Source organism: Neopsephotus bourkii, unplaced genomic scaffold (genome assembly GCF_033783945.1).
Source record: "Neopsephotus bourkii isolate Nb327-2 ecotype Australia unplaced genomic scaffold, CSIRO-AGI_Nbou_v1 NB_741, whole genome shotgun sequence".
NCBI lineage: Eukaryota > Metazoa > Chordata > Aves > Psittaciformes > Psittacidae > Neopsephotus > Neopsephotus bourkii.
The window spans coordinates 2,735,885-2,762,295 of NW_026901239.1; the positions used below are offsets into that span (position 1 = coordinate 2,735,885).

The 26,411-nt window shown below is 46.8% G+C and overlaps 1 protein-coding gene across 7 annotated transcripts in view; it reads left to right on the top strand.

Moving 5' to 3' along the window:
- SHROOM3 (shroom family member 3) overlaps nucleotides 1-26,411 on the top strand; it is a 143,282-nt gene that overhangs the window by 107,622 nt on the left and 9,249 nt on the right. For all 7 annotated transcript variants that reach the window (XM_061354693.1, XM_061354691.1, XM_061354692.1 and 4 more), the window contains 4 exons: nucleotides 3,980-4,108; nucleotides 13,793-13,924; nucleotides 16,664-19,919; nucleotides 22,697-22,773. In XM_061354693.1, coding sequence (XP_061210677.1) covers nucleotides 3,980-4,108; nucleotides 13,793-13,924; nucleotides 16,664-19,919; nucleotides 22,697-22,773 — 3,594 coding nt within the window. The remainder of the gene's footprint in view (nucleotides 1-3,979; nucleotides 4,109-13,792; nucleotides 13,925-16,663; nucleotides 19,920-22,696; nucleotides 22,774-26,411) is intronic.

Consider the following 26,411-nt stretch of genomic DNA (forward strand, 5'->3'; position numbering starts at 1 on the left):
AAGCAGAGGTCAGCACAGGAGGGAGGTAAGGCAGCCAGAGGAGGTCAGTCATATGTGGTCAGAAGCAAAGGATGTCTCTAAAACAGTGGATGAGTTCTGCTGGGATTGTGGCAGCTCAAGAAGGGCGTGAGACATGGGATGGCAGCAACAGGCAAACCAGTCCTATCAGGCCATATTTTTAGATACAGGAAAAACTGAGAAGAGTGTCTTTGCACAGCTACTCATTAACATGTGTGGTATTTAATGCCAAAGGCACCATGGAAGCAGCAAGTATAAATAACAATTCATAATTAAACACGAACTTTGCAGAAAAGGAAAGATTTCAGAGGCTGCTGCCAGCCTCAGGTGGGAGGTAAAGGGGTTTTAAATAGACTGTGCTAGGTTTCCTGTCTCCCACTTGAGAGCTCTAGAAACAACATGATAACACAAAGAACAACTGCAGGCCACTCCTTGCTGGAACTACATTTTAGCTATGCAATTGTGAGGCACTTTGCAATATCCAGAAATAAAACGCAGCCCTGAATTTAAGGAGCATCCCGGCGGGCTGGGTGCCGGTGCAGTGAGCCATCACGCCATGCCATCTGAGGGACAGCCTGAGCTTGACAAGAACAGTTGCCCTGAGGAGAAGGTGTGAGTGGTGGCAGTCAGGATGCAAGGTAGGACCTCAAGGATGGTCTTTGCACAAGGGTAGCTGGTTCTGTGTTACGAGTGAAGAATTGGAACAGGCTGCCCAGAGAAGTGGTGGAATTGCCACCCCTGCAAGTGTTCAAAAACCATGTAGGTGAGACCCCTAGTTTAGTGGTGGACTTGACAGTTCTGGGGGTAACAGTTTGACTTGATGATCTTAAAGGTCTTTTCCAACCTGGTTGATTCCATCATTCTATAAGAAGTGTCTTTATAGACATAGGCTGCTGCTGAAGAGCTGCTGGGCTCCATCCCTGAGGCATGCATGCTTCACTGGTGGAAGGATCCTCATCCCTGTGTTCCCTATTGGGCTCGATTAATGGTGTTATTTATAGACTGGCTGATTAGTTTTCAATGTCTTATTGAGCCTGCTGCTTGCACACAGAGCTCAGTCATTACAGATTTTTAAGAGGCTCAGGAAAAACTCCATCGCATTTCCTTCTTATCCCTGAACAACAACCCTCCAGCCCATGCAGACACTAATTAAGGCTTCTTTGTCTCTGAGAGGTAAACCCCAAAGTTATGCATGCCAGCAAGCATGGGTTTCTCCCTGGGTGAGGGGAACACCCAAGCTGCTTAACCTCCCACTGCTGATTGTGAGGGTCAGATCCGTGTTCATCCATATGGGAACCCTTGGAAGTGACTTATGCAGAAAGCTCTGCTTGCAGCGGAGTGTAGGTCTGTGTTGTCTCTTGCTTTCTTTAGGTGGTTTGAGAGCTATTTTGGTTTGGTTTGTGATTTTTTAAACAAATAGACTCCTGTGCAGACAGGCTGAGAGAGCTGCGCTTGTTCAGCCTGGAGGAGAGAAGGCTCCAGGGAGACACTAGAGCAGCTTCCAGTGCCCATAGGGGCCCATAAAAAAAGCTGAAGAGGGACTTTCTACAAAGGTCTGTAGGGACAGAACAGGGGGAATGGCTTTAACCTGACAGAGGGGAAATTTAAATTAGACATTAGAAAGAAGTTCTTCCCTGTGAGGGTGGTGAGGCCCTGGCACCCATTGCCCAGAGAAGCTGTGGCTGCCCCATCCCTGGCAGTGTGCAAGGCCAGGCTGGGCAGGGCTTGGAGCAACCTGCTCTAGTGGAAGGTGTCCCTGCCTGTGGCAGGGGGCTGGAACTGGATGAGCTTTAAGATCCCTTCCAGCCCAAACTGTTCTTATTCCAGCCCATGACTGTAAGTGCTGAAAGATCATTTGGCTGTGGTGACTGGGAAGCTTTAGGCTCTTACTCCTGTACATCAGTTTCTCAGGCTGCTGATGACTCTTTTTAATGTACTTGCTGCAAGGGCTATTTCCCCGTTCTAAGTATTGTAACTGGCTACTTCAGGGGTAGCTGACTGGAGAGAAGGCATGAGCAGCTTTACACACTGGAGGAGTACAGCTGTTGTGTAGCCTGGGAGAGCCAAATTCTGCTTTTTAGGAACTGAATAGGGAAATTAAGACTCAGCGCTGCTGGAGGTGCGTTAGGAAAGTTCACTGCTGATACAAGGCAAAGATCTACACTTAACCTGTGCCAGTATCTGCTTTCAAACAGGTTGAAACAGCAGTCTGAGAATTACCTGGAAGAAATCGCCTTGACTCTGGAAGTGTTTTGGTGTTGTGATGATCTCTCTCCTGAGAGATCTGCTGTTGGATCTCTGTGCTGAGAATCTTTCCCCTTGAATGGGAAACAACACAACACTGTCAGTGAGACACTGGGCTTCAGCAGGATATGCAGCAGCCTCACCACAAATTTGAGCTGTGCTTATGTTCTCTCAGGGCTCTGGAGAGAAATTTGTCATGGGAATCTCTCCAGGGCAGCACTGTAGGGGCGGAAGTGCAGTTCTTTGTGGCTGGGACCATCTCTCCAGTGTTGCCTAGAACAGAGGACTTTGTCCTTTAAACACTACAGCTGTAAATATATTTTGCTTGCAAAATTGTGCACATATTTATTGATATAAATTATGTACAGTTTTTTAACTTCTCATTTGTAGCAGGCCTTCTGTCGTTTATCTTGCAGTGAAATCTCCTCTAAAAACCATTAATTCTCATGGTAAACTTGGTAAGCAAAGAGGGCTGAAGCAGATAATGATATTGGCACTTTGCAGGGCTGCAGAGAACGAAATCATGCTCCTGGTGTACAGCAAGGCTGGTACGGGACCAGGGAAGGGAATCTCTCCAGTTTGATGAGAGGCTTGACATCATCTCAGAGTGGAGACAGAACAGGATTTGGCACACAGAAAGAAAAAGCAGCAAAGGCAGGATTTGAGGGGAAAATGTAGATTAAGCTAAGCAGGGTGAGCAAAAAGGCTGTTCCAATCTAAGTGAAAGTGCTGCTGCGCTTCCCTGGTATATCTCATCCGCATTGTGAGGCTTAACATTCCTGCCTGGCACGTGGGGGCTTGGGGAGGGAGCGGGGAAGGGAGGACTGAGCTGAACACAAAGACGGCTGGTCTCTCACCGGAATGGCATTCAAGCCATCTCAGCTATCCAAAGCCCCAGCTGCTGGCATGTGGGCTCAGCCTGCAGCCCAAGCACACAACAAGAGGCAATTACAGCTCACCTCGGGCCCAGGCCTGTTGTGGGTGAGCTTTTATTCAGTGTGGGGGTTCCTTCAGCAAGCAGAAAGTTCCAGTCTCCCGCATTTTGGTGCTAAAAATGGGAGCAAGTGGGAATACTGGTTTGTTTCAGGCTGTCCTGTGCCTGGGGGAAGGAAGGAGATGAAGTGATGGTACACCATGTTTGTGTCACTTTCGCATGTGTGGGATGAAGCAGTGTAAATATTTGTTAGCTAAAATACCAGTAGAGGGGAGGTAGGCTTCTCTTCCTTGCTCTCACTGTGTGGACCTTTCTCTTAGCTTTTCTCTTGTGTGTTCAGATCATTCCCTGAGCTCTCAGAAGGTGTTTACATGTGGAAAGGGCATATTTCACAGAGGAACCTCTGAGTTCCACACCTGAGGATTTAGAATCCCAAAACAAGGTTTGCACAGTGGATGCTGCAGCTGTTTAACCCTTGTGTGCTGGGAAGCAGTATTGTGGTATCGTGAAGCTCCTCCAAAATGACTATGAGGGGCACTCATGGGGGATGATCACTTCCTACGTATAAAGGAGAGCAAAATCTCACTCTTGCAGCCTGCATGGGCAACAATATGGAGAAGAAAAGGGATACATATGGCTTTGACCTTTTTTTTGCTCTTGTTAAAAACTATGCCCCCTGGGTATGTGTATTGCCTTCTTCCCTAAAATCCTCATCAAATATAGGATACAAGGGCTGAGTTTTTTGTGTGTTGATGTTTACATGGCCTTGGTTTCTTCTGACAGGGACACACATGCAGCAAAGGGATGCACTGACCTATCTCCCAGCCCACTCAGTCCGGATTGTGTGACCACTGAGTTTCAGCCCAGCAAAACCACATGGTCCGGAGGAGTTAAGTTACGGCTGAAGACCAGGTGAGAATGTGTCTACCTGTGTCCCTGTCTGCTGTGTTTTGTGGCTGCTGCTCTTGGAGAGCAGCTGGCAAACTCCACTTCCCTCTCATGGGAAGTACTGCTGGAATGGAGCGCTGTGAAACCCCAGTGTCTGCAGCATCAGGCAGTGGAAGAAGTCCTGGACAGTTTCTTAATGTCATGCTCACATTTTTACATGTCTTCCTTGCCCTCAGCATGGTGCCAGTGAAATAAATTCACCTTTTGGGCCTTGAGTCAAACGTCAACTGAATGTCTGTAACAGCTAGTGTTGTGACAGAGCCCGACTTCCTTCCTTTGCCCATACAGCTTAGGACCAAATCCTTCAGCATTTACTCAGCTTTTGCTGGCATCAGAAGAGCCTCTTGCATCATTCAGATGGTAATCTGGATGACCTCATAGATTTTTTGTCTCAGTCTTCTGAGATTTGCACCATAAAGTCAAAGCAATGACTTTTATTGGCAACACTGAATTCAGGCCAGACTTATTTGAAGTCACCAAGAAGCTGTACTGGTTTCCTGTAGCTGGAGGAAATGTGACCTGGCACCTGTTAGTGAGCAGCTGAGAAAGGAATGCCACATGAGAAGTCACATTCTGATTTTATCACCATAAAGAAAGGATGCACTTTTGGAGTAAATTCACTGACACCAGTGGTGTTGCTCTAGGTTTTAGCCGCTGCAGACAGTTATGGATGCTAACCCTGCATAGCCTAGGTTCTGCAAAAGAGGAGAAAAGGCTCACCTCTTCCCCCTGTGTTCATGTGTGTAACCTCACTACATAGGTATTGCTTACCTCCATCTCTCGGATGGAGCAGATTTTGCAGGCAGAAATCTCCCCTCAAGGCAGTTTTATCAGGAAGGATTCATCTCTGAGTGGAGAGTGGGACTCTGCAGTTCCTGAGGTATGTGACCCACAGCAACTTTGGGAAAAGAGCTTCCATGTATCTACCACCTTTCTATAGCAATGAGTTATTCAGCATATGCTGTCTGTAAATCCTACTTGCCTGTCCACCTAATAGCAGATCTTCACAGAAGCTCCAAAGTTTAGTGTTGGATTAATTTGGCTGCAGAGCCCCTGTTTTATTTTACTTTTCCAGCAGAGTCAGAGGCTATGTCTGCATATCTCAGCTTATCTCAGGCTGAAGCTTTGGTTACCAACAGGAAGTTGCTTTAATGTATAAGAATTTGAGTGTGGGAGGGTATTTCAGACTCAGCAGCCTTTGCTTTGGCCACAGGACTGGGTGCAATTTCTCCATCTGTTTACTTTCTGCAGACCCACCCCAGGCAATGAAAGCTCCAGGCTGTCAGCAGTCTGATCAATTTCTGGAATTTGGAGTGATGAATGAATGTCCTCCATTGGAGGGGAAATCCAGAGCTCAGGTTCCTCAGGTGTTACTGAGCACTTGTAGAAAGGAGCAGCACAGCAGCAGTCTGCAGCTCACCCTCCCGAGTGTGCATTCAGTGATTGCTCACTGAAGCTTTGCCTCATTTCCTCCACTATGCAAAATAAACAAGGCCAGGGTGTATTGCCAGCCAGCACAGCCACGTTACTACAGCTCTACCCATTGGTAAAGGGCAATCTGAGGTGAGAAGGAGGGAAGAATTAGGTCTAGAAATCTAGATGCAGGGGTGTTTTTCAACAAAATGTGTTTATTGCTAAAGTGATTGAAAGTTTCCCTGAAGCAGAGGATGGATTTGTTAGCTGTTCAGTGGCTTGAGTTGTGTTAGATCACTGCAGGTTTGCTATTCAGCTCACCCCACTGGTGTAAGCCCCAGTGATATACTCAAGGACGGCCACCTGCTCCCTGCAGGAACAGTGGGAAGGTGGGAATTCCCAGCTAGGAGTAAATCACAATTTACTCTGGCTAGTTCACCTGACTAGCTAAAAGTTTTAACTCCCCTTGGTACCTTTTGCTCTTTTTTGATTTGCAGTACCTCAGCAAGCAGTCTGTGAACATATCCCCTCCCCATATGTGTGTATATAGGTACGTACATTCAGCACATGCACCTAAAGGACTTTCCTCTTCTCTCCCATTTGTCATTTCTACATGAGCACTTTGGTGTGGAGTTTATTAGTGTAGTCTGTGATTTGTAGCCCTGCAACTCAGAGAAGAAGCCAGCTACAGCTTGAAAGCTGCCCTGAAAATCCCCTTGGTTACCTGCCATGACTCATTGTCCATGTTCCATTGGTATAATCGGGCTCACAGGGCAGCGTTCCTGCTGCCAGCCACCAAGTTCCTCCTAAGCACTGAATGAAACAAGGAAAACACATTCCTCCCATTGTTTCAAAGTCTCTCCTGTTGCAAGTTGCTGTGTGTTTGATATAAGGGTGAGAAAGAATCCAAGCTATGCTAGTTTTTCTGTCTTTTTAACAAATTTACTGGCTGGAGAAGAATGAGGAAAAATTATTTGAATTAAGCCTGTTGGGCCAATTCATCAATCCAGGTAAACTGATGCAGCTCTGTGGCTTCTGCAAAGTCGTGGGCAGGGAAAGCCACTGTAGGACTTGGCTGCCTGTGCCATGAGAGATGATGTGAATGCCTGGAGCAGGCAAGAAATAATAGGGTCCTTTTCAAAGGCTCTAAGTCAGTCAGCTGTCTCTTCCACATCTTTCTTCCTCTCTTTCGAGCAAAGGAAACAGAGTAAAATTGTAGCAGGAAGTGCAAAGCTGCAGAGAGTCTCTAATCCAGTGCTCACCAGCCCCTCATTCTAGCCTACACGTGCTCTAAGTACCAGGCAGGAGCCTGTCTTGGCTCCCACGTGTCTAAGCCACAGCCTGGTGTGAACAGCACAGATGGACTATCCTGGCACCAAGTACTTTCTCAAAATAGACCTCTGAAATACTCTTTCTTTTGCCATTTAAATCATACTTAAGAGTGTTTGCTTGGTAATGCTTTCTTTCAAAAAGCTGTCAGAAGATCCTCGTAGGACGTCTGTGAATCCAGTAATCAACAAGAGTGAAGCTTGTATACATCACCTCTCACACTAACAACCAAGGCCCCGCTGTTCCTATTCAACCGTGTTGTCTGGTTAGTGTCAGGGAATGTCAGCTGGACCCTTTCTTTGTGCAGGTCAAAGTTCTCAATCTAAATATTGCCTGTCAAACATATGCTTAGGTGAGGGAAAATGAAGCTGTAGCACCCGGCCTGGCTCCTATACTGCACTCTGCGGTAGGCCTGTGATTTGGGGTGATTTTATGTAAGTCACTTCACCTCTTGAGGCCTTTGTTTCCTTTCCTGGAAAAAGGATAAATGCCCCTTTCTTGGATAAGACAACCAAAGAAATGTGATAACCCAAAAGTGTGACATACAAGACCAATAATCATTAATTACAATGTTTGACTGTTCCTAAGTTCAACTAAGGAGCAATCATTCTCATAGCTGCCATCACCTCTGAGTGATCCCAGCATTTCCTTCTGCAGCCTGGGCTGGAGAGCATTTCTTTCAAAAAAAGCCAATTTGTTTTTTCTGCAAACTCTGGCAAATTTTGCTGCAGCACGTGTGCTTTCATGTGCCCTCAGCCATCCATACCTTGTCCCATACCAGAAGCAGCATGATGAATGCTGCTGTGGCCTTAGTCACTCCCATCCACAAAATAATCTTTCTGCACCATTTCTGTCTGCCTGCTTTTGGTGAAAGCAGGGAGAGGAGGATGAGAAACAGGCTCTTTCCTTCATGTGGAGTTGAGAAAAATGATAGGAAAAAATATGTACATCCAGACACGTGGCTGTCATCTCTGCTTCCTCACAGTGCTTTTCTTTCCAGGGGTATGGTGGGGAGTTTCTCTCAAAGACTTGGCAATGGTGGTAGGAAATCTGAGCAGAAACCTCCAATCCTCTGCTTCCTCACCACAGAGGGACTTCAGGGAGCCCGGTACCTGTCTCCCAGCTCTGATGTGGTACCCAGGGCCTGATGCAACACAGACATCCAAGTGATGCTTGTCAAAGGGAAAACCAAATAGTGTCTGACAGATCAGCTGGAAGCAACATGTAGGCACAACGTCTGCCTCTGCCGCTGGAAAGGGGCTGGAAAGATAAATGAGGCCAGACAGGCTTTGGGTAGAGCCCTGAGCTCAGCTAGGGTATTTTTATCAAGTTTCTATCATTTTTTTTCTTAGTTTAAGACTGAGACTGCTAAAATCTGTGAGATACTCTGAAGGGATTTCCTGGGTGAGCAGCTGTCCTTTAGAAGTTGCAGAGATTAACATACTGTGGAAAAGAAGGTTGTTTCTTGGTAAGAGGACATTCACACATTTCACCTAAATCTTATGAAGTGAGGGGGTTTTAGTCTGAGCATAAAGAGGGTTTTGGGGGAGGAGACTCTCCCTGTCCTAAAGGTGTGAGAAGACACTCTTGCCCAAGATGCATGACCTGAAATATCATTTCCTATAGTTCAGGACTTTTTTCTAAAGAGTCCTTTTTTTTTAGTCAGAATTATAAAGGGACAGAGCTCGCTCCAGGTGTCTCCTGCCCCAGAACTTACCAGAAGGGCTTAGCTGAGCCTAAAAACAGAGATCCAGTGAAAGACACACCAAGCTGAAGCCATTAGGGTCCAAATTCTTTCAAATTGGCTTCATCTGTTACACTTATTTTTAGAACCATGACTGAACATTAATTAAGAGCGACATTGCTTTGAGTAGATTGTGGCCTTGCTCTGTAGAAACCCTAATAGGCTTCTGAGTGCTTTAGTTTTCTCTTCATCTCCTGCTTAATAGCCAGGCACAGGGACCGCAGCAACACATTAGGATGCCTGTAGAACATCCCTGTTACACTCATGCTCCTTTAGATGTGTCCATCTTGGAGACAGATGAAAATACAGATTGTTGTTTCTGCTTTCTGTTGATGCAGGTACCCCATCATCCTGGGAGCTTACACATGAATTGCTATGGTCAGGATCTCTCTATATAGAAAGAGCCTACTGCACCATGCAGCAGGGTACAGCTCAGGCCATACTTCCTCTGCCACAGTGTTATTAGTGTAACTTCTTAGTTACTTCTTAGTAACATTTTATTTTAAAAATATCACCAGCTTGAAATCTTTGCCACCATGAGGATGATGCGATAGGGATGGGCAGCTGCCTCTTTGGCTTGCTTTCTTCTTACTGGATGCCTGGGATCAGATCCAAAAGGCACAAGCTTTGCACTTGCATCCAAGTATTTCTCCTCTTCTACAGGAGGAGGGTGTCTGCTGCAGGACACCCCTCCTTCCTACCTCCCAGATGAATGGGCCAGGCCATCCCTTCCAGCCACACCAATCTCCCACAGAGTCTCCTAGGCCATGCAGCTGCTCAGAGGGGGAAGCATATCCACAGGGATATGCTGCACATTTGTCTGTGATGGCACAGTGACCCTCTTGGCCTTAGTTCTCTAAGTTTTCCCACCTTTCTTTGTCATGTTAACAGCAGCAGCTGGTCAAACTCATCCCTGCAGGTCATGGAGAATGTGTCCAAGTGACCACTGCTCCTGCCTGGATCCACAGGTAGATTCTGCTCCTTGGGGAAAGATGCTTTTCTTGAAAGGCTTTATCTTCAGTGTTCCCTGTCTTTGCTGAGGAGATTTTTGAAGTTTGCTGGGACAGAGTTAAAAATGAGCACTCGGTCAGTGGTAGAAGAATAATTGTTCACAAATGGTCTCTTCAGCCATTTCAAATGACATGTTTGACAGACATAAGACTGATGAAAATCCAACTCTCCACAAGCTCTGTGGATGTGTTGCAGTAGAAATAGGTCTCTTTACTGGGGCATTGATAACTCTGTGTTGCTAATTGGTCAGCCACAACATCCCCTCCCTGACTTGCGCTCATTAGCTTTCTAAAAGGCTGAGTTACATCCTGTTATTGTCTGTGAGGATAAAATTCAGTCGTGTTTCCTAAGGGAAGGTGCTTTCCTTGTGAAACCCTTCTCTTCTACCTTCAGCATCTTCCTTTGACACTCTTATGCTATGTCTACAGAGCAAGTATAGCTTTGGATGGCTTTAGTTTGTAACCTTGGGAAAAAGATAAATTAGTCTTTCAGTCACACTGTGAAGAAAGCTTTGGATGGCTGTTCTGTAGATGCTGATTCGTTTGTAGAGTTAGTAACAAAGTATCTTTATAAAGTTCCATCACTGTTTTGCATACAAAGCATTAAAATAATCTAGGGATTACAGGGAAGAACACGCTCAGCTCTTCACAATAAGCACTAGCTACAGAGCTATTAATGGTAAAGGGCCTCAGGAATGTCAGTATGGTCCTTGCAGCCCAGACGGCAGCAAGCCTCTGCCAGACTGCATTAGAGGAGACTGCTAATGTGCCAGTCACGTTTCTTGTCTAAAAATGCTGTGGCTCGTATAGCAACGAGGAGCATCCAGATAACAACAGCTGGACAAGACTAAAGACTATTCCCTTTTTTCCAGTTTACGTGGTGAATTTGGCAATATCTGGTGAGTAATCAGTGTTACAGCTACCATGCCAGCACGGCACCAAGGTCCTCTGCCTTCTCTGGGTACCTTTGCTCCAAGGCATTTGTCGTGATGCCCAGATTATCTGATCACTGGAGGTGTCCATGAGGAAACAGGGGTCTCTTTTCCAGTTTTGGCATTTACAACATAGGGATCACTTCCTCCTTTATCTGAAGTGGAGAATTTTTCAGTACTAAGATTGTCCAGATGTTTTTATAAATATGGTGCAGGTGCAGCCCTTGAGGAACTAGTGTGAAGGATAGGGGGATGAAGTAATTTTGTTATTTTTGTTGTTATTATTATTATCATCACTATTGTTATTACTACAGTTCTGCATTTTGAAATCCTACAACTGCCTGGAACAAAGAGTGAGCTGTTGCTCCTGGTTTTGTTGAAGGCAGCTGAGCCATGCCAAATTTATACCACTGAAAGATCTAGTGATTTATTTGTCTTCACTCAAGTCAGGAATTTGCAAGCTTAATCACTCAGCCAGTTTGTCTGGGACGAATCAGGATCTCATGTTGTGGGCTTCACAAAAATGGTTCTGCCCTACTTGATTAAATTCTTTTGAGTTTAATCTTGCTCTGGTTTTTATTGCTTCCGAAGTTGTGCTCTGCAGTAAACCAAGTGTAACCAAAAGCTGTTGCAGAACTGGCAGATTAACCGTGTTCAACTCCCCTTCTGTCTGTAACAAGAAATGGCTGTTCTCCTTTAGAGAATACTGTGGAGTGAGCACCATGGTGCTCACTGTCTCATTGCACACCAGTTCCAGTACTTTCCCCTAATTAGGCAATAATAATTATAAAGAAAGAGGGGAGATTTAGATTAGACATGAGGAAGAAGTTCTTCCCTGTGAGGGTGGTGAGGCACTGGTACAGGTTGCCCAGAGAAGTTGTACCTGCCCCATCCCTGGCAGTGTTCAAGGCAAGGTTGAATGGGGCTTGGAGCAACCTGGTCTGGTGGAAGGTGTCCCTGCCCATGGATCTGGATAAACTTTAAGGTCCTTTCCAACCCAAACCAGTCTGATTCTATGATTCTATGCTAAGCTTAAGGAGGTGGGGTGAAGCAAGGTGCTATTTTCAGGTGCTACAGAAGGCTGAAGCTATGAATGTCTTGGCATTCCATGAACAACTCCCCCCAGGCACTGGCAGCATCAGCTGTCCCTTGCTTTTACACCTTCAGAGCTGCAAGGAGAGTCTTTTGGTTGATTCATTGGAGATAGGATCAGCCCCAGTGTTCTCTGCCTTTCAGTGCACATATTTGCACAAACAACCCCATACTTCCATCCTGGAGATGCCCTGCATGAGTCTGCAACATGAGCTAGAGATCATGTGTACTGCAGTGCTTCTTCTCTTGGCTTAAGCTTGCCTAAGATTCGGTTACCCTTAATCCATGTTTCCAGTATCAGGTAGGTGTGGAAACAAGGCAAGGTTATCCAGCACAGGGCTGGCATGGCAAGTCTTCTGACTGCAATTCACAGCTTTGCTGTCCATATGTTGTATTATTGCAAGGCTGTTGACCAAAAGGGTTTAAAATACCTGTGGCTCAGAAGACTGGCTACACAGCTCCCTGCAGCTTTTTGCTGATCAGATCAAAGGGTAAGATGCTTTGCTGTGATCATTCAGTTTGCTTTCACAAGTAAAATTAATGCTGGGGGCTCATTCTACTCTGAAGTACAGAGTCCTTAAATCTGTGCAACAGAAAAGGCAAGAATGTGGCTTATTCTTAACAGTTTGTCAATTTCCCATCCAGCAGTGTTCAGCTTCCTCATTTCTCTGGGCAAGGAACTTAACAAAAGAGCTCTGTTTTAAACAACACCTACACAAGTAATGGTAAAGCAGCGCTCAGTTCAGCTTGCCCTATGTATGCCTCGATTGGAGCTTTCCTTAAGACAGCCCTGTCACAACAAACGTTAAAAGGAAAAGAATGTCACTTTTTCTTTCCTCTTAGCTGCTGATAAGAGAGTGATCTGTGCTTCTGAAATCTGTATGAAAAAACTACTGGTGAAGTGGTTCTACCTCTCACTTTTTGACAGTGCTTTTCCATGTCATAGAACATCAGCCAGTGCTGGCATTTATTTGTAAAAGACATGACCCTAACAATTGTTTTACACTTTGTGCATTTTCCTGTACCATTTCTTTTCACAGTCTTAGGCAGTACGGAATAGTCCTCTTTTGGCATCTGGTATCCATCTGCAGAGGGCATTTTAATCTGTTTACAGACTTATTCAGGACATGCTTTACTGTGACATTTTTAGTGAGACAGAGACTTTAAAGATGTGTCATATCCTCTTTTTTCATTTATGCTTTCTAAGTAAGTCAAGGTTGTCCTGCAGGCTTTTAGGACTTCAGTGGTACACAGGCCTAGTGCTGCTCCTTGTTCTCACAGGGAGAATGAGGAGCTGTGGAGATGAGTGCTAGAGCAGGGGGAGACATCGGCCCTGGAAAGCAGCGAGAAGATTAAGTACAAGCTCAAAGGCCGGGGGGAAGCAGAGTCTGCAGCATGTTCAGGGTACTCGATTGCTAATCCCCTGCTTTGACTTTTCATTGCACCATTATGTGCTTTAAATAAGGTTGCTGGTGCTTTTTTTCCTGCTAAGAGCTGATGGAGGCTGGCCTGAGCCTTGGTGATTTGGTGACAGCACACGCTGCAGCAGGGGGACAGCTGGAGGACGCATATTGTGGCACTTGGTAGTCATGTCCCTTCCTGCATTTTTATCAGCACTGAGGAGAGATCAAAACAGCGTTGTGCATGCTCCCACCCCCTCATGGTGTTGGATCCTTTAGATGACTTTGCCAGCTGCTACTTGAAAATTAAGAGAACCTTTTGAGGAAAGCACTCCTTCAGCATCCATCACAATCACGTGTGGGAGTCTACATTTAGCCCAGCCTGTAAACTCATCCCTGTGGATGCGCCCCCAGGCTCATCCCAAGTGAGGAGGCTTCTGGCTGGGAGGTAGAGCGGAAGACCCTCTGCGTTTGGCAGTAACTCCTTCATCTGCCTTGTGTGCCCATGCCTGTTGTCTTGCAAATATTGGGGGAGTGTTGTGTGAATGTCAGGAACTGTGTGTGATCACTGCTTGATTTGCTGGAAGAGGTGAGAATGTAACAGTGAAACAGAAGTGAGCATGAGCAATTTTAAACGTGGCTGTTGGTGTTACTTTACATTTCATTCACATCTTCCATGGAAGAGCTGACCTGTTGCTAATGTGCAAAATCCTTCTGCTTTCACCTAGGCGGAGTGAAACTCCAGGCCGGCCTCATTCCTGTCATTCAGGCAAACTTGCAGAGAACCAGCCCAATCCCAGCATGATGCAAATATCTCAGGGTATGCTTGGCACCCCTTGGCTTCAGTCCTACCACTCCAGGTAAGCACTACGTGGCTCTGATCCTGTGCTTCTTGGGCAGAGAGGTAAAGCAGAATCACATCATAGAATCAGAGGATTTGGGTTGGAAGGGACATTAAAGCTCATTCAGTTCCAACCGCCTGCCATGGGTAAGGACATCTTCCACTAGACCAGGTTGCTCAAAGCACCATCCAACATGAGCTGATAGGTTTACAAACAGCCAGGTCATTAGCATTAGTTAGGAAGGCTTTGGTTCCTGTTTGGTTACCCAGATAAAGTAAGTGGCTGTGTTTTCCTCCTTTAAGTGTTCTATGAGGTGGTTAACAGCTAGGAAATTAATTACTTTTAAAATCCCCCTTCCCACCAAGATGGGAACCCACTGTCAGGATGTTAATGCAGCTTTCTATGGAACCGGTTGCAGGAGCTAGAGTCTTGCTCTGCATCCCATGGTCTGTCCCTGTGTAGAAACATGGCATGTTTTTTTCCCCAGCAAAGGAAAAGAAATGCGAAGTAAAAGTTAGCCTATAAAAAAGAAAAAAAAAAAGAGGAAGGAAAGGGTGTAGGTACAGAGCATCTGTGCCTGTCAGCATAACCAAGCCACTCTCAGGAGCAGCTAAGTAGTGCAGCACCAACAATACTGCCTGGGTGAGAAGTTCAGCAAGGGATTTCCTGGTTTTGGCTATCACTTTCTGCAGAAGTCAGCTCTATCATAGCCATATGTGCATGGCTGCTTCTCTAAGAAGTTAACACAGGGGTTTATCAGTCCCCAAAAGACTAAACTAGTAACCTTAGTGCTGTTAAAAGAAGGTCGTACGAGGCCACTCTGGTTTTGGACATGGGAGACTACTGGAAGCAGTGATGGGGCTGTTTCTGTGAGGCCATGTAGTGTGATGAGTATGGGGAGGAGACAGACCCCTCAGCTACCATCAGGAGTCCCAAAATGTATTGGGGGTAAACCCTGACACAACTTGAGGGGGTTCAAGTTTTAATTGTGCCCTTTGAGGGTTTTCCCTGGAAAGGCAGAATGGTTTCGGGTGTGGGAAACTCTCCTTATAGCCGCTGTATTAACACGTTTCTTTTACAGGCAAGACTGAGCCTTGGCAGAGGGGAGGAAAATGAAAATAGCATTAAAAAAAAAAAGTGAGGAGATGGTTGCAGAAGAATGTATGTTCATCTCTGGCCTTCAGCACAGATCATGCTGTAGCAGTTTCATTTCCCACCGAGGGGCTTTGCTTCCCAGCCACAGCTCCTGGCAGAGCCCTTGGCAGTACAGCTCAGTCTCCGAAGAGGAGCACGGGGAACATCTAGCGGCCAGCACTGCCAGGGAGATACGTAAAACTAGAGTGGTGCATTTAAACGAGTAGGCCAGCTTTTCCCTGAGAGTTGCCATATCTCTTCCTGCCTGTCCTGTGTTCCTTTGCATCCCTCTGCAGAGCTGCTGCTTTTTTCCCTTGCAGGCAGGATTCCTCCTGCCTTTCCTCTCCCTTAGCAGCCTTCCCCTCCCTATCTGTCCTTTGGGCTTATGGGTATTAATCAGCTACAGGTGGAGGTGGCTAGTTGGGATACAACTGGAGGAAGCTTTAGGCTTTTCAGCAGATGCTTGCTGAAGAAGGTTTTACCTGCTGTCTCCTTAATTTCCAGGCTGCTGTGCATCCCCAGCTCCCCTGCTACACAGAGCAGGGTTAGGTTTGTTATTCCAGTGGAGCAAAGCACGTAGAAATGGACTTTGCCTTTCCAGCTTGCATTCTGGCAAACCCAGGCTCCTCTCCGTTCCTGCTTCCAGCTCCAAGCCTTGCTCTGCCACCCTTTGCATGGGACAGCAGTCTTTCCTTTCATGGTGCTTTCCTGTGGGTTTGCCAGCACAGCGCACGTAGTTGCACAGGGAACTAGAGAAAAACAATATCTAAGCGAGTGGAGCTGGGAACAGAGGGAAGAAGAGTGAAATCCTCAGGCTACAATCCCAAATCCTCAATGTATTTGTTTGAATCTGGGAGAAGAGATTATCCAGGGGAAACTGGCTCCCCTGTCAGGAGGGACTGTGGCTGGTACAAGATGCTCCCTTCTCACTGATGGGAAGATTTCCGAATATCCTTCTTTTTGAAGGCAGTGAGCCCTCTTCCAATACACATGTACCTCAGAGCAGATGCTAAGATGTCCTGCATGTCCTCGTATGTGAGGAGGTGGCTGTGAAGACTTCCCGGGGCATTCTCAAACCCCTTCTACTGTTGTACCTCCCACTTGCCTCCACACACAACCACATGCATCTTTTCTCTGTCTTGTCAGTTTAGTTTTCTCACAGCAAACAAACTATCCTTAGGACAGCTGAATTTCCAGGAACCCTGCCAGGACATAGCCTTCCTCTCCATAAAAAGAAATGGGGAAAAAAAGGAAGAGATTAGATTCTCCCCACAACGCCTCTCGTGCTCCTCTCCTCCTCTTCTGTGGCATCGGGGCTCATTCAGCTTTCCAAGTGCCTTGGATAGGTTTGATGGGTGAGGTTGATCCTCCCTGGCTCCAGTGATGTACCATCTTTCTGTCTGTATTTCCCTCCCACCCTTCTGTAGTAAATAAGAGCCATGTGTTGCAATGTCAAACAGTTCCTCTTCGTGAACTGGGATGACTGCAAACAGGGGATGGAGTAAGGCCCAAATATGGGTTGTCATCTCAAAACTAAACATCTTGGTTCTGAGCTCACTTATAAGTTGTTGTGCCTCTTCTCTGCTGGCAGTGCGTTTTTACTCTCTTCTTGCTCTTCCCCAGCTCCTCCACCAGCGATCTCTCTGGCTATGAGCATGGCTATCTGAGGAGAAGTCCTGACCAATACAGCTCCCGGGGCAGCATGGAGAGCTTGGACCACTCCTCCCCTGGATACCACCCTTGTCACCTGTCCCCAGCCAAGTCCACCAACAGCACTGACCAGCTCTCCCACCTCCACAACAAGAGAGACTCTGCCTACAGCTCCTTCTCCACCAACTCCAGCATCCCTGAGTACCCCGCTCCTCCCTTCAGCAAGGAGTACTCCTGCTCCACAGACAGCATGCAGCCCCAAGGCAGCCCACATGAGAGGATGAGGCAAGCTGACATCAGGTATGTCAAGACAGTCTACGATGCCCAGCAGGGGATCTCCAAGGAATATGAGGTGAAGTCCTCTGCCTTGCTTCCAAGCTGTGAGGCCCAGGCTTCACTGGATGGTTGCGGCCACATCAGGCTCTTCAGCCGACACAACACAGCTCCCTCCTGGGCTCAGCCAGGCCAGGGCTCCTTGGACAGCAAAAACCAACCCCCCAAGGGACCTCCCTTGCCTCCCACCCGCAGCGACAGCTATGCAGCAATCAGACATCATGAGAGGCCCAGCTCATGCACTGGTCTTGATCTGAACAAGCCTGGTCGAACCCAGCTGAAAGGGTCCTGGCCTCCGCTTGCCAGCGCCCTGTCCCAGGGGCCAGTGCAGAAAACCCCCTTTGGAGAAGGACATCTGCACACCGTGGTGGAGAAGAGCCCAGAAAGCAGCCCCACCATGAAGCCCAAACAGAGTTACTCACAGCCAGCGCAGCCGGGGCAGCCCCTGCTGCCTACTGGTGTCTACCCAGTACCCTCCCCAGAGCCGCACTATGCCCAGGTGCCCCAGCCTCCTGTAAGCAATAATGGGATGCTTTATCCTGCTCTGGCCAAAGAAAGTGGGTACTCTCCGCCAATTCCAGCCTCTTATGACAAGGCCATAGCCAGCAGCACCCAGGGCCTTGATGAGAATGAAAGCCAAAGCACTACAAACAGATCAACCATCTTCTACCAGCCCCTAGCAGCTGAGATAAAGCATGATGCTGCAGTAAAACTTCTTCAGCAAAAAGCTCCTAGCATGGCAGGCCCAGAAGTCTGCCTGACCACCTCAAGAAGGGAGGAGCTGCTACCTCCTTACAAAGGAGTACACAGCAACCGAGAGTCCTGCACAGGTACTGCACAGGCCTCCAAACACAGTTTTCAAGCTCTGCAGCCCCAGCTGAGGGATACTGGTGAGAGAAGAGCCCATTATCAGCCCAAAGAGGACTGGACAGCTGAATCCCAGGAGGACAAAAATGGCAGTGCACAGATAAATGAGACAGATGCTGCTGCTCACCACCAGTGGTGTCACAGCAAGGCCCAGCAGTATGGCTTCCCCTCCTTGCAGAACGTCCCAGAGAGCTCCAGGAGGCAAAGCAACTCTGAGGTCAGAGATGTGCAACCGGGTGATAGTTACTCCAACACCAAACTGTCCTTCTTGAGGAGCAGCAGCGAAGAGAAGGATCACAGGGGACAGGGGCACAAACAGTGGAGTGATGTGGACCCACAGGCCTTTGCAAGGCAGGAGGAGGGAGGCAGGAATGTCACTCCATTCCGTGCTGCCGAGCCAAAGTGTGAGGAGCCCCCTTCTCCACAGCACCCAAGGACTTCTGATTTTGGGAGGAGCCAGCTCATCTCTAGCAGCACCCAAAGCTTTCCTTATGGCAAACCAGATGCTGGCAAGTCCCGCTGCTCAGTGCTGGAAAAGGTCAGCAAGTTTGAGCAGCGAGAGCAAAGTACTAACCAGCCCCAGAGTGCTGGTACTCTCAGCTTTGGCCAGCACTATGGGCCGAGCAGGACCAGCCAGCCCTCCATCATGAGGTGCTCTCTGTACACTCTGGAGGACATGCGGAGCAAGTTCCATGAGCCCAGCCAGCTGCCCTGCGAGCCAGGCAGGGTCTCCAGCCCCTCCATCAGGAATGGGAAGCTGGAGGAGGCTGATTGGCACCCTGTAGAGCTGCAAATGGTGGCTTCGGTGAAGCAGGCAAGACCCAGCGAATACTACAGCCTGTGTCCTGAAAAGGAAGCACAAATAAGGGCAGCTCAGCTCCCAAGGAGTAAAAGCACATTCCAGCTGGGAGCTGAGCCTGAGAAGGAAGTCCTCTGGAAGGATAACATCCACGATGCCCATGGATCGCAGCTGGACACACCATTTAACAGAGCTTACAGGAACAGCATTAAAGATGCTCAGTCCAGGGTCCTGAGGGCAACTTCCTTCCGTCGCATCAGCCCCCCATTCGGGAGCACACCCAAGAGGACAACACAGAGGCCTGCTTCAGCCCACGTGGGCATGAGGAGCATGGTGCCATCTCCACACACCCCAAAGGAGAGGCACAGTATCACCCCAACAGAAGGCAGCCTGTCCGCCCTGGACTACGCCAAGACACAGCACATCTTGCGCATTGGGGGCCGAAGGCGGCTAACAGCAGAGCAAAAGAAGCGGTCTTACTCAGAGCCAGAGAAGATGAATGAGGTGGGCATCTCTGATGGGGAGCCATCGCCTTTCTCCTTGCAGAAGAAAAGCATCCATTTTGTGTTCCCAGAGAATACGGTGGCTGATCGGCGTAAGATCTTCGAAGGGGATGGCAAAGCTTCTTCCACAGCCAGTCTCTCCAAGCCGGAGCTCAAGCAGCTCCAGCAGAATGCCCTTGCTGACTACATTGAGCGCAAAACAGGGAGACGTCCATCCTCACAAGATGTGGGGCTGCTGCGGGAGCGCTCCCACAGCTCCTACCTACAGCCATGTGGCCCAGACAGCCAGAGCCTTTCCTCTGCCTCCAGCATGAACTCTCTCCAGGACCAGAACATTTACCGCCGGAGAGAGTCCATAGAGCGGATATCCAGGACAAGGCAGATATCTTCTACTCTTCCTCCTGGTCTGATGGGCTGCTTTGACCTGAGTGGAGATGAGAAGAAGACAGGGCGCCAAGACAGCTCGGTCACAAGCCGACCGAAAACAGAGAGGTGCCGGGATTACAGAGCCAAAACAGAGCTCATCAAAGGCATGCAGACAAACCCTTTGGGCATGCAGGGCCAGCCTCGCTACAGAAAGCAGGAGCAGGTCTTTGAAATACCCTCCGTTGCCAGGAAATCTGGGAAATCAGTGTCTGTGGAAGACTTGCTTGATAGGTACGACAATCAGACATTCCCTGTGCATATACGTTCCAGGTCGTCTCCTACAGCAGATAAGAAACACCAGGTATGTGGAAATGGGATCACGCATGCAGATGAGAAGGGCTCTGAACCAGGGAATGTCGGGATGTGGGATTAACAAGCTGAAGTTCAGTCATGGCTGTTACTCCATTCATTAGAGAGAGGTTAAATACATGTTGAGATAGGGACACTTTGTTGTGTTTAAATTACCAGGGTGTTGTTTTAACTGCTTATGGGTGAGGTGCTGCTTGTATTCAGTTTTCTTAATGCTGGGGCTATTTCAGGGATTTCAGAGATGCTGAGATGCAGTTCTTGCTGCTGTGGACGTCCCATCCCATCCTGTTTTTACCTGTTGGTAAACACATCATGGAATCATCACAGTAAAAAGCATCACGCAAGAAGCACTCAGCACTTTCTGGTGGGCTGTACCATTAAGGTGGTGATAGGCTGCTGCTGCTCTTCTACCTTATCCAAGTTCACTGGTGCAAAGTAGAGAGGACTAAAGGCTGCTTGAAATCTCCCTTGCTCACACTGTGCCCAACAGTGCTGGGAAGTGTGCAGCAAAGGCTCTGCCAATAACCATTATGTTTTGCCTCCAGCCCTGGAGGGAAACATGGCAGAGAAAACTTAGTGGAGACCCTGACTGCTTGTCCCATGTACCCTGCTTGGCAGTTGGAAACATTGCACTGATGTTACAAACAGGGAATTTGACTGACTCTGATGAGGGTAAATACTAGAAACAGGCTAACTTCTTAAAGAACAACTGCCCAGGCCAGCTCTTCAACTGCCTGAAATCTCTTTAGACCTATATAGGTAGCTGCATCTGGTCAAGCCACATGGATTTACAGCAGTGTAGGTCTGCTGCCCTATCCCTCTTTCCCCACCAGGCTCATTCATTACGGGGAGAGGGAGGAAACAACCAAAGGAGCCGTCCTCCCAAACTCACTGTGTGCTTCATTCTAAATGTCCTCCTTCAACAGACCTCAGATCCCACGCTACATTTTTAAATAGAGAGAATTCAAAAAGCAGCTTGTGAATATCAAGTGACCAGAACGCATTTCCACAACCACTCCTGTCTTATCCCATCGTCAGTTTTTTTCTACACCTGCCAGGCATCAGTCTCATCTGTGCCATTTTGTCACACTTGCTGATCATGAAGTCTTGTTCAGTAAGAGGACAGTCCTTAAGAAAGGGTTTGGGTGAAGGCCAAGCTGTGACTCTTTCTCTGCCTCCTCAAGCAGCCTGAGCAGCTGAAAACCAGCCATCCAGAAAGAGAAATATCGCTAAAACATACTTTTCAGTGACAGGCAGCCCTAGTTTGCCTTTACCCAGCCCACTCTCTCAGGCAGGGGACATACAGGGTAGTTCTGGAGATCTTTATTTCCCCCTTGTTGGCTCATTTTTAATCTTGCAGCCAAACCAGAGATTCTGGCTGTTGGAAGGTGACTTGAAGATGACGAACAGCCCTGCAGACCCTCTTACAGGAGGAGAGTGGAGGAGGGGAGAGCCCTTATTGCTGTTTGACAGTGATGTAGCTGTGTCCTCTTCTGGAATGAGAATTTAGTCCCATAGGCAGCAAGGCACTTGGGAAAATCCTGTTCTTAAATCCTAACTCATGAAAGCATGTTTGACTTCCAATATACACACCAATCCATAAGTGTCTGTTTGAACGGGAAGTGTATGTTTAAGTGCTCATTTCATTAGGTTTGCTTCTGATCTGTCTCCAATACAAAACCACAGCTATGAACGTGGGGGCCAAAGCCAGAGAAACAGGGTGATTTGTTTTTATTTTTTTTTGGAGTCTTTTCAGATTTTTTGGTGGGAAATGCTTATTTCCAGTGTAGCAGCAGATTTCTCTGCCTCACTGTATATTTTTCAGTGTACAGTGTCTAATGTTTCTTTCAGGCTGCATATAAATCACATTGCAATGTCACTGTAGGAATTTGTTTAAAGATATAAAGAAATTGATAGTCATGTGGAATTATTAGCTCTCAGTCTTCAGAACACGTTCTCAGCCTTCCTTCCTCTCTGCTTTTTTAGTTTGTCTCACCCTGTATATCCCCTGGCTCCTGGACTCCTAAATCAAGATCTGCACTTACCCTCCCTCTGCAGCAACACTAACCAAAAAAAGCAATTACTGAGGGTGCAGGGAAAGGGACACTGAAATGCTCTCTGCTGGAAAGATTGTATGGGAGAAAATACCAACCCTTTCCAAGGCAGGCTGAGCATTTGCTTTCATGTCTTATAATAGCCTGATGTCCTATGGTGGGAGCTCTAGGGCAGAGAGAGTCAGATTCACAAAGGTATTTCAGCTGCAACATTTTATCTGGTTTTAGAAGGTACAAATGCCTAAAGAGGAGGTAGTTCCTGTGCTTTGGTTTTCCAAAGAACCAAGTGCTGAACATTGTGAAGTTTTTCAGCACCTCTGCGCGTGGCTGGACTTGGCAGCCTTTGTGTCATTCAGTATCTCTACAGAGTTTCTGATCTGTTTTGGCGCTGGGCTTGGGCACAGATTGTTCACTGTTTACCTTCCCAGTTAAGGTTGCTTCAGTGATGTCTCAGCTTTCTGATTGCATGTAGAACAAAGTTGAGTACCCAGGTCCCACTGATACCCTTGAGCATGGTTTTAGAAGAGGCAAGGACTTGCTGAGGGGTTTTAAAAAGACATGTCTCTGAATAAGTCTGCCTATTGGTCCACAGTCCATCCAGAAAAAGGCAGGCAGGTCCTCTAAATAGGAATAGTGTTCTTTTACTATGAAATGTCAGTGTTTTCATACTTTGTTTCTCTTTCTGCTTACTGCTAATATTGTCTTCGCACTCCAGGACCTGCTGCGAAGGGAAAACAGTGAATTTGGCCCCATGGTGAGAAATCCATTCTACGTGGTCAGTGCAGGAGCCAGGTAGGTACATGCTGATGTCCCCTTTGTCACTCAGTGTGGAATAAACTCCTGCCATTCTGCTGCCAGCAGCAGTTGTCACATGTTGTCTGTGTAAACGGATGTGTCATAACAAACTAGAGAAAACATCTGCAAAGGCACAGTTCTGGGTCTGTGTATCCATCAGAGTTAGGAGAAGTTAAGTTGCTGAGAGCCTTTGTTTTTTCACTACAGACATTAATTCACTATCAAGGCCTCCTCATGTCATTTTGGAGCATGTTTGTACAATGCATTTCCAGTCGTGTAACTTCCAAAATGTGCTTGATCTGCCATTAGAACTCGCATCCAGATTCTGTCCTAACTGACGGATTCTAAAGGAAAAAATATCCCAGTATCCCAGTCTGTCTCATTTTCTCCAGTCCAGGATGCTGCCTCCCCAGAAGCGGTGAACATTTGCGTGGACCAAACTCAACAGATTTCATTTATCTTACTGAATTGGGAGCTTGCGTTTAGGCTGCTTCTCTTTATGCAGGCATGATATTTTGCTCAGCTAGAGGGGAAAGAGAAATGTTTTTAAAAATAGAAAAGTGTAATCATAAAACTCGTAATATTACGACTTTACATAACTATCCACTTAGCAGTGGATTGTTTTGAAGTTAACTAGAACTGAAGTTGATCTTGCTGTATTTACATTTAAATAATAAATAGATGTTTGCCTTAAGCTCTGAGTGCTCAAATAGCTAACTTATATTGCAGTAAAAACCATCAAGAGGGACTCAAAGAATTAGTCACGAAGGAGCTCTGTTGCTCATAAGCTCTCACTAAAGGTCAGCCCACTGGGCTGTCACGGGGGGAGTTAACACTGCTGTCTCCAAAGGTTTCACCACACAAGAAGTAGAGGAAGGCTCCTAGTCTAGCTGCATCTTACTGCTGACTGGCTGGCCATTTTTACCCATAAGAAAACATAAATGTTGTTCTAGAGGGACTCAATCTGCCTTCAGGCTCATCCTTTTATGATTATTTAAAACACACCCGTTTACTTTCATTTGAATAACTTTTTCCATTATTTTTTCTTAAGAGAACAATACAGCTGCTTTAGTTCATCCTGCCTCCCCATTTCTTCTAGAGATGGCATTTCATCATGCTTCTCAGTAACTACTTGTGGCTTCTTTCCATCCCCCAACCTATTTTCCAAGTAACAGGATTGAACACCCAGACTGAAAATAAGTTTACTGGAGCACAAAACATAGGCTTCTCATTTTCATGCTTCACTGTGCAGAGATTATTTGTATTAATAGTTTTATGATGTTTCAGCTGCATAGGCATCCTGCTTGTTCTGCAAACCCATTTCTTCTGGGAGATGGGAGGCTGCTATGATGTTTCAGCTGCATAGGCATCCTGCTTGCTCTGCAAACCCATTTCTTCTGGGAGATGGGAGGCTGCTTTCCCTTCCTAATCAGTATTGGATTTCCCAAAAGATAGGTTGAGAGATGGGAGAAGACAGGAAAAAGCCCTGGCTCTGAGGACGGAGGGTCCCACTACACAGACTGCAAATCACTCCCTGCGAGCCTTGGCTGCTGAGTGATTTTTCTGATGTTACTGCTACTGAAATGACCTGAAAGAAAATAGGCTGGAGTTTTGGAAGCCAGAGGGCTCTGATTGTGCACTGCTGAAGCTGGTAGAAGTTTTACATTTAAACCTCGATGAGAGCAAGACCTGAATTTTCTGCAGACTGAAAGGGGCAGGTAGACCAAAGACCCTACCCATGTGTCACAGAAGGAGGTCAGCTATCAGGATGCTGTTGAATGTTCCCCTGCCCCAGTGTGAGTATTTCACAGTCTGGTTCCTAGGGGATTATTGTAGCATCTTCAATCCAACCCTTACAAGATGCAGTCTATGTCTGCCCTGTGGTTGTCAGCCCCAAACTGCTGTTTTCTAGCTGGTCTTCTCACATCTTACCATCACCATCCTGTTGCTGTCTGCAGCTACTCCATGCACAGGCTCTTCAGGGAAGGCAATAGCAGACAGTAGAAATTGTGCTCTTAGGGTTCCTTGGGACACAGCTGCTTAATGTGCTGGAGAAGAGATGGGACCATCCCTACCACTTCTCTTGCTAAAGTTAGGGAAACCCTGGTCAGCCATCAGTTGCTCTGGTCACACGTGCTCCGTGACTTACACTCTGTGCTCCTCTCCATGTGTCATACAATAACTGTCTCATAAGCACTGTTGGGAACAGTTGTTGCTCCACCAGTTTTAGAATACACAATTGCTTCCACAGTAGGAGAGATCTTTCAATTAGAGAATTACCATCTGGTGTTTCTGACAAACACTGAGCATCCGAAAAGAATACACATTGCTACTGTCCAGGAACCACAGACAATACCAAGAGCAGTCTGTCTGGAAAGTTTCCCCACCCTCAGGCAAAAGCAGCCAAATTCTATTCTCAGTTACACAGGAATAAAGCCGGAACAACCCATGTCTTTGGCAGTTATTCTTAATTTGTACCAGTACATCTGAGAGCACATTTGGGGCCCAAGCCTCAAACATCACAGATTAGTAGTGTTGAGTTATGTGAACAACACATCTCAAGAACAGAAAATAGACTGGCAGTAAGAGCTTTATTGTATTTCATTGGTTTATGGTATGGACTCATGTTTTTAGCCCATCTAGGCTTGCATCTGCTAGCGCTGTTACTGTTGCTTCTTTTGTTTCTAAATAGCCACAGGGGCAAGTAGGTTTGGCTATGGATTCTGAGAAGGATCCTCACTTCAAAGGCCAGACACAGTTTCTCAGACTCACATTAGAACATTTTAGAAGACCTGGAAGGAATAATTTACTCTGCTGGCTTTGCAGCCTCAACATCCATTTGCAGTTGAAGCGCGTTGGCTTTGGGTTCTGTATACCTGCTCTCTTTCCTAACAGGATTACAAGGTTTTGAGAGTTGGGAGGTTTTTTATTTTTATCTGCAGTCAAAATAGTGCTTTTTTCAGCCTCACTTTTTTCTTGGAGACAGTCGAATTGTTTTGATGGCACCTTTCCAAAAGGAGCAGATAATGTTACAGAAATTCTGACACAAACACAAACTGATTTGGATTGGAAGGGACCTTAAAGCTCATTCAGTTCCAACCCTCTGCCACAGGCAGGGACACCTTCCACTAGACCAGGTTGCTCCAAGCCCCGTCCAACCTGGCCTTGAGCACTGCCAGGGCCCATAGAGCTGAAATTCTTTAAGTTACCAGCAACTGAGAATAGAGCTTGATGGTAGATCATGGCAAGCAGTCTATCTTACAGCAGTTACTACTAGCCCCATCTGTAACAAACAAAATTCAAAGCAAGGCTGCAAAGGAAGCCAGGCATTTAGGTTTCCCTAGTTTTCTTTCTATTAAATTATTGCTGTGGTGCTTGCTACATGTATGCATACGTGTGTGATCTGGCATACACTGAAAATAAAGATGGAGAGTGGGACTGGATCTGTCTCTGTGTCCCTAGCATTAGTAGACTGGATTCTACTAGCAGTTTCAAAGCCTAGCTGCACCTCACCTAGATCAGCAGGCATTGACCCAGGCCCCTGGTATGGTTGCATAATTTACTTATTAAGGAGATGCACAATAGCTTTTCTTGCTCATTGATTAATTATTAATCTTATCATGGTGTGTCTCTTG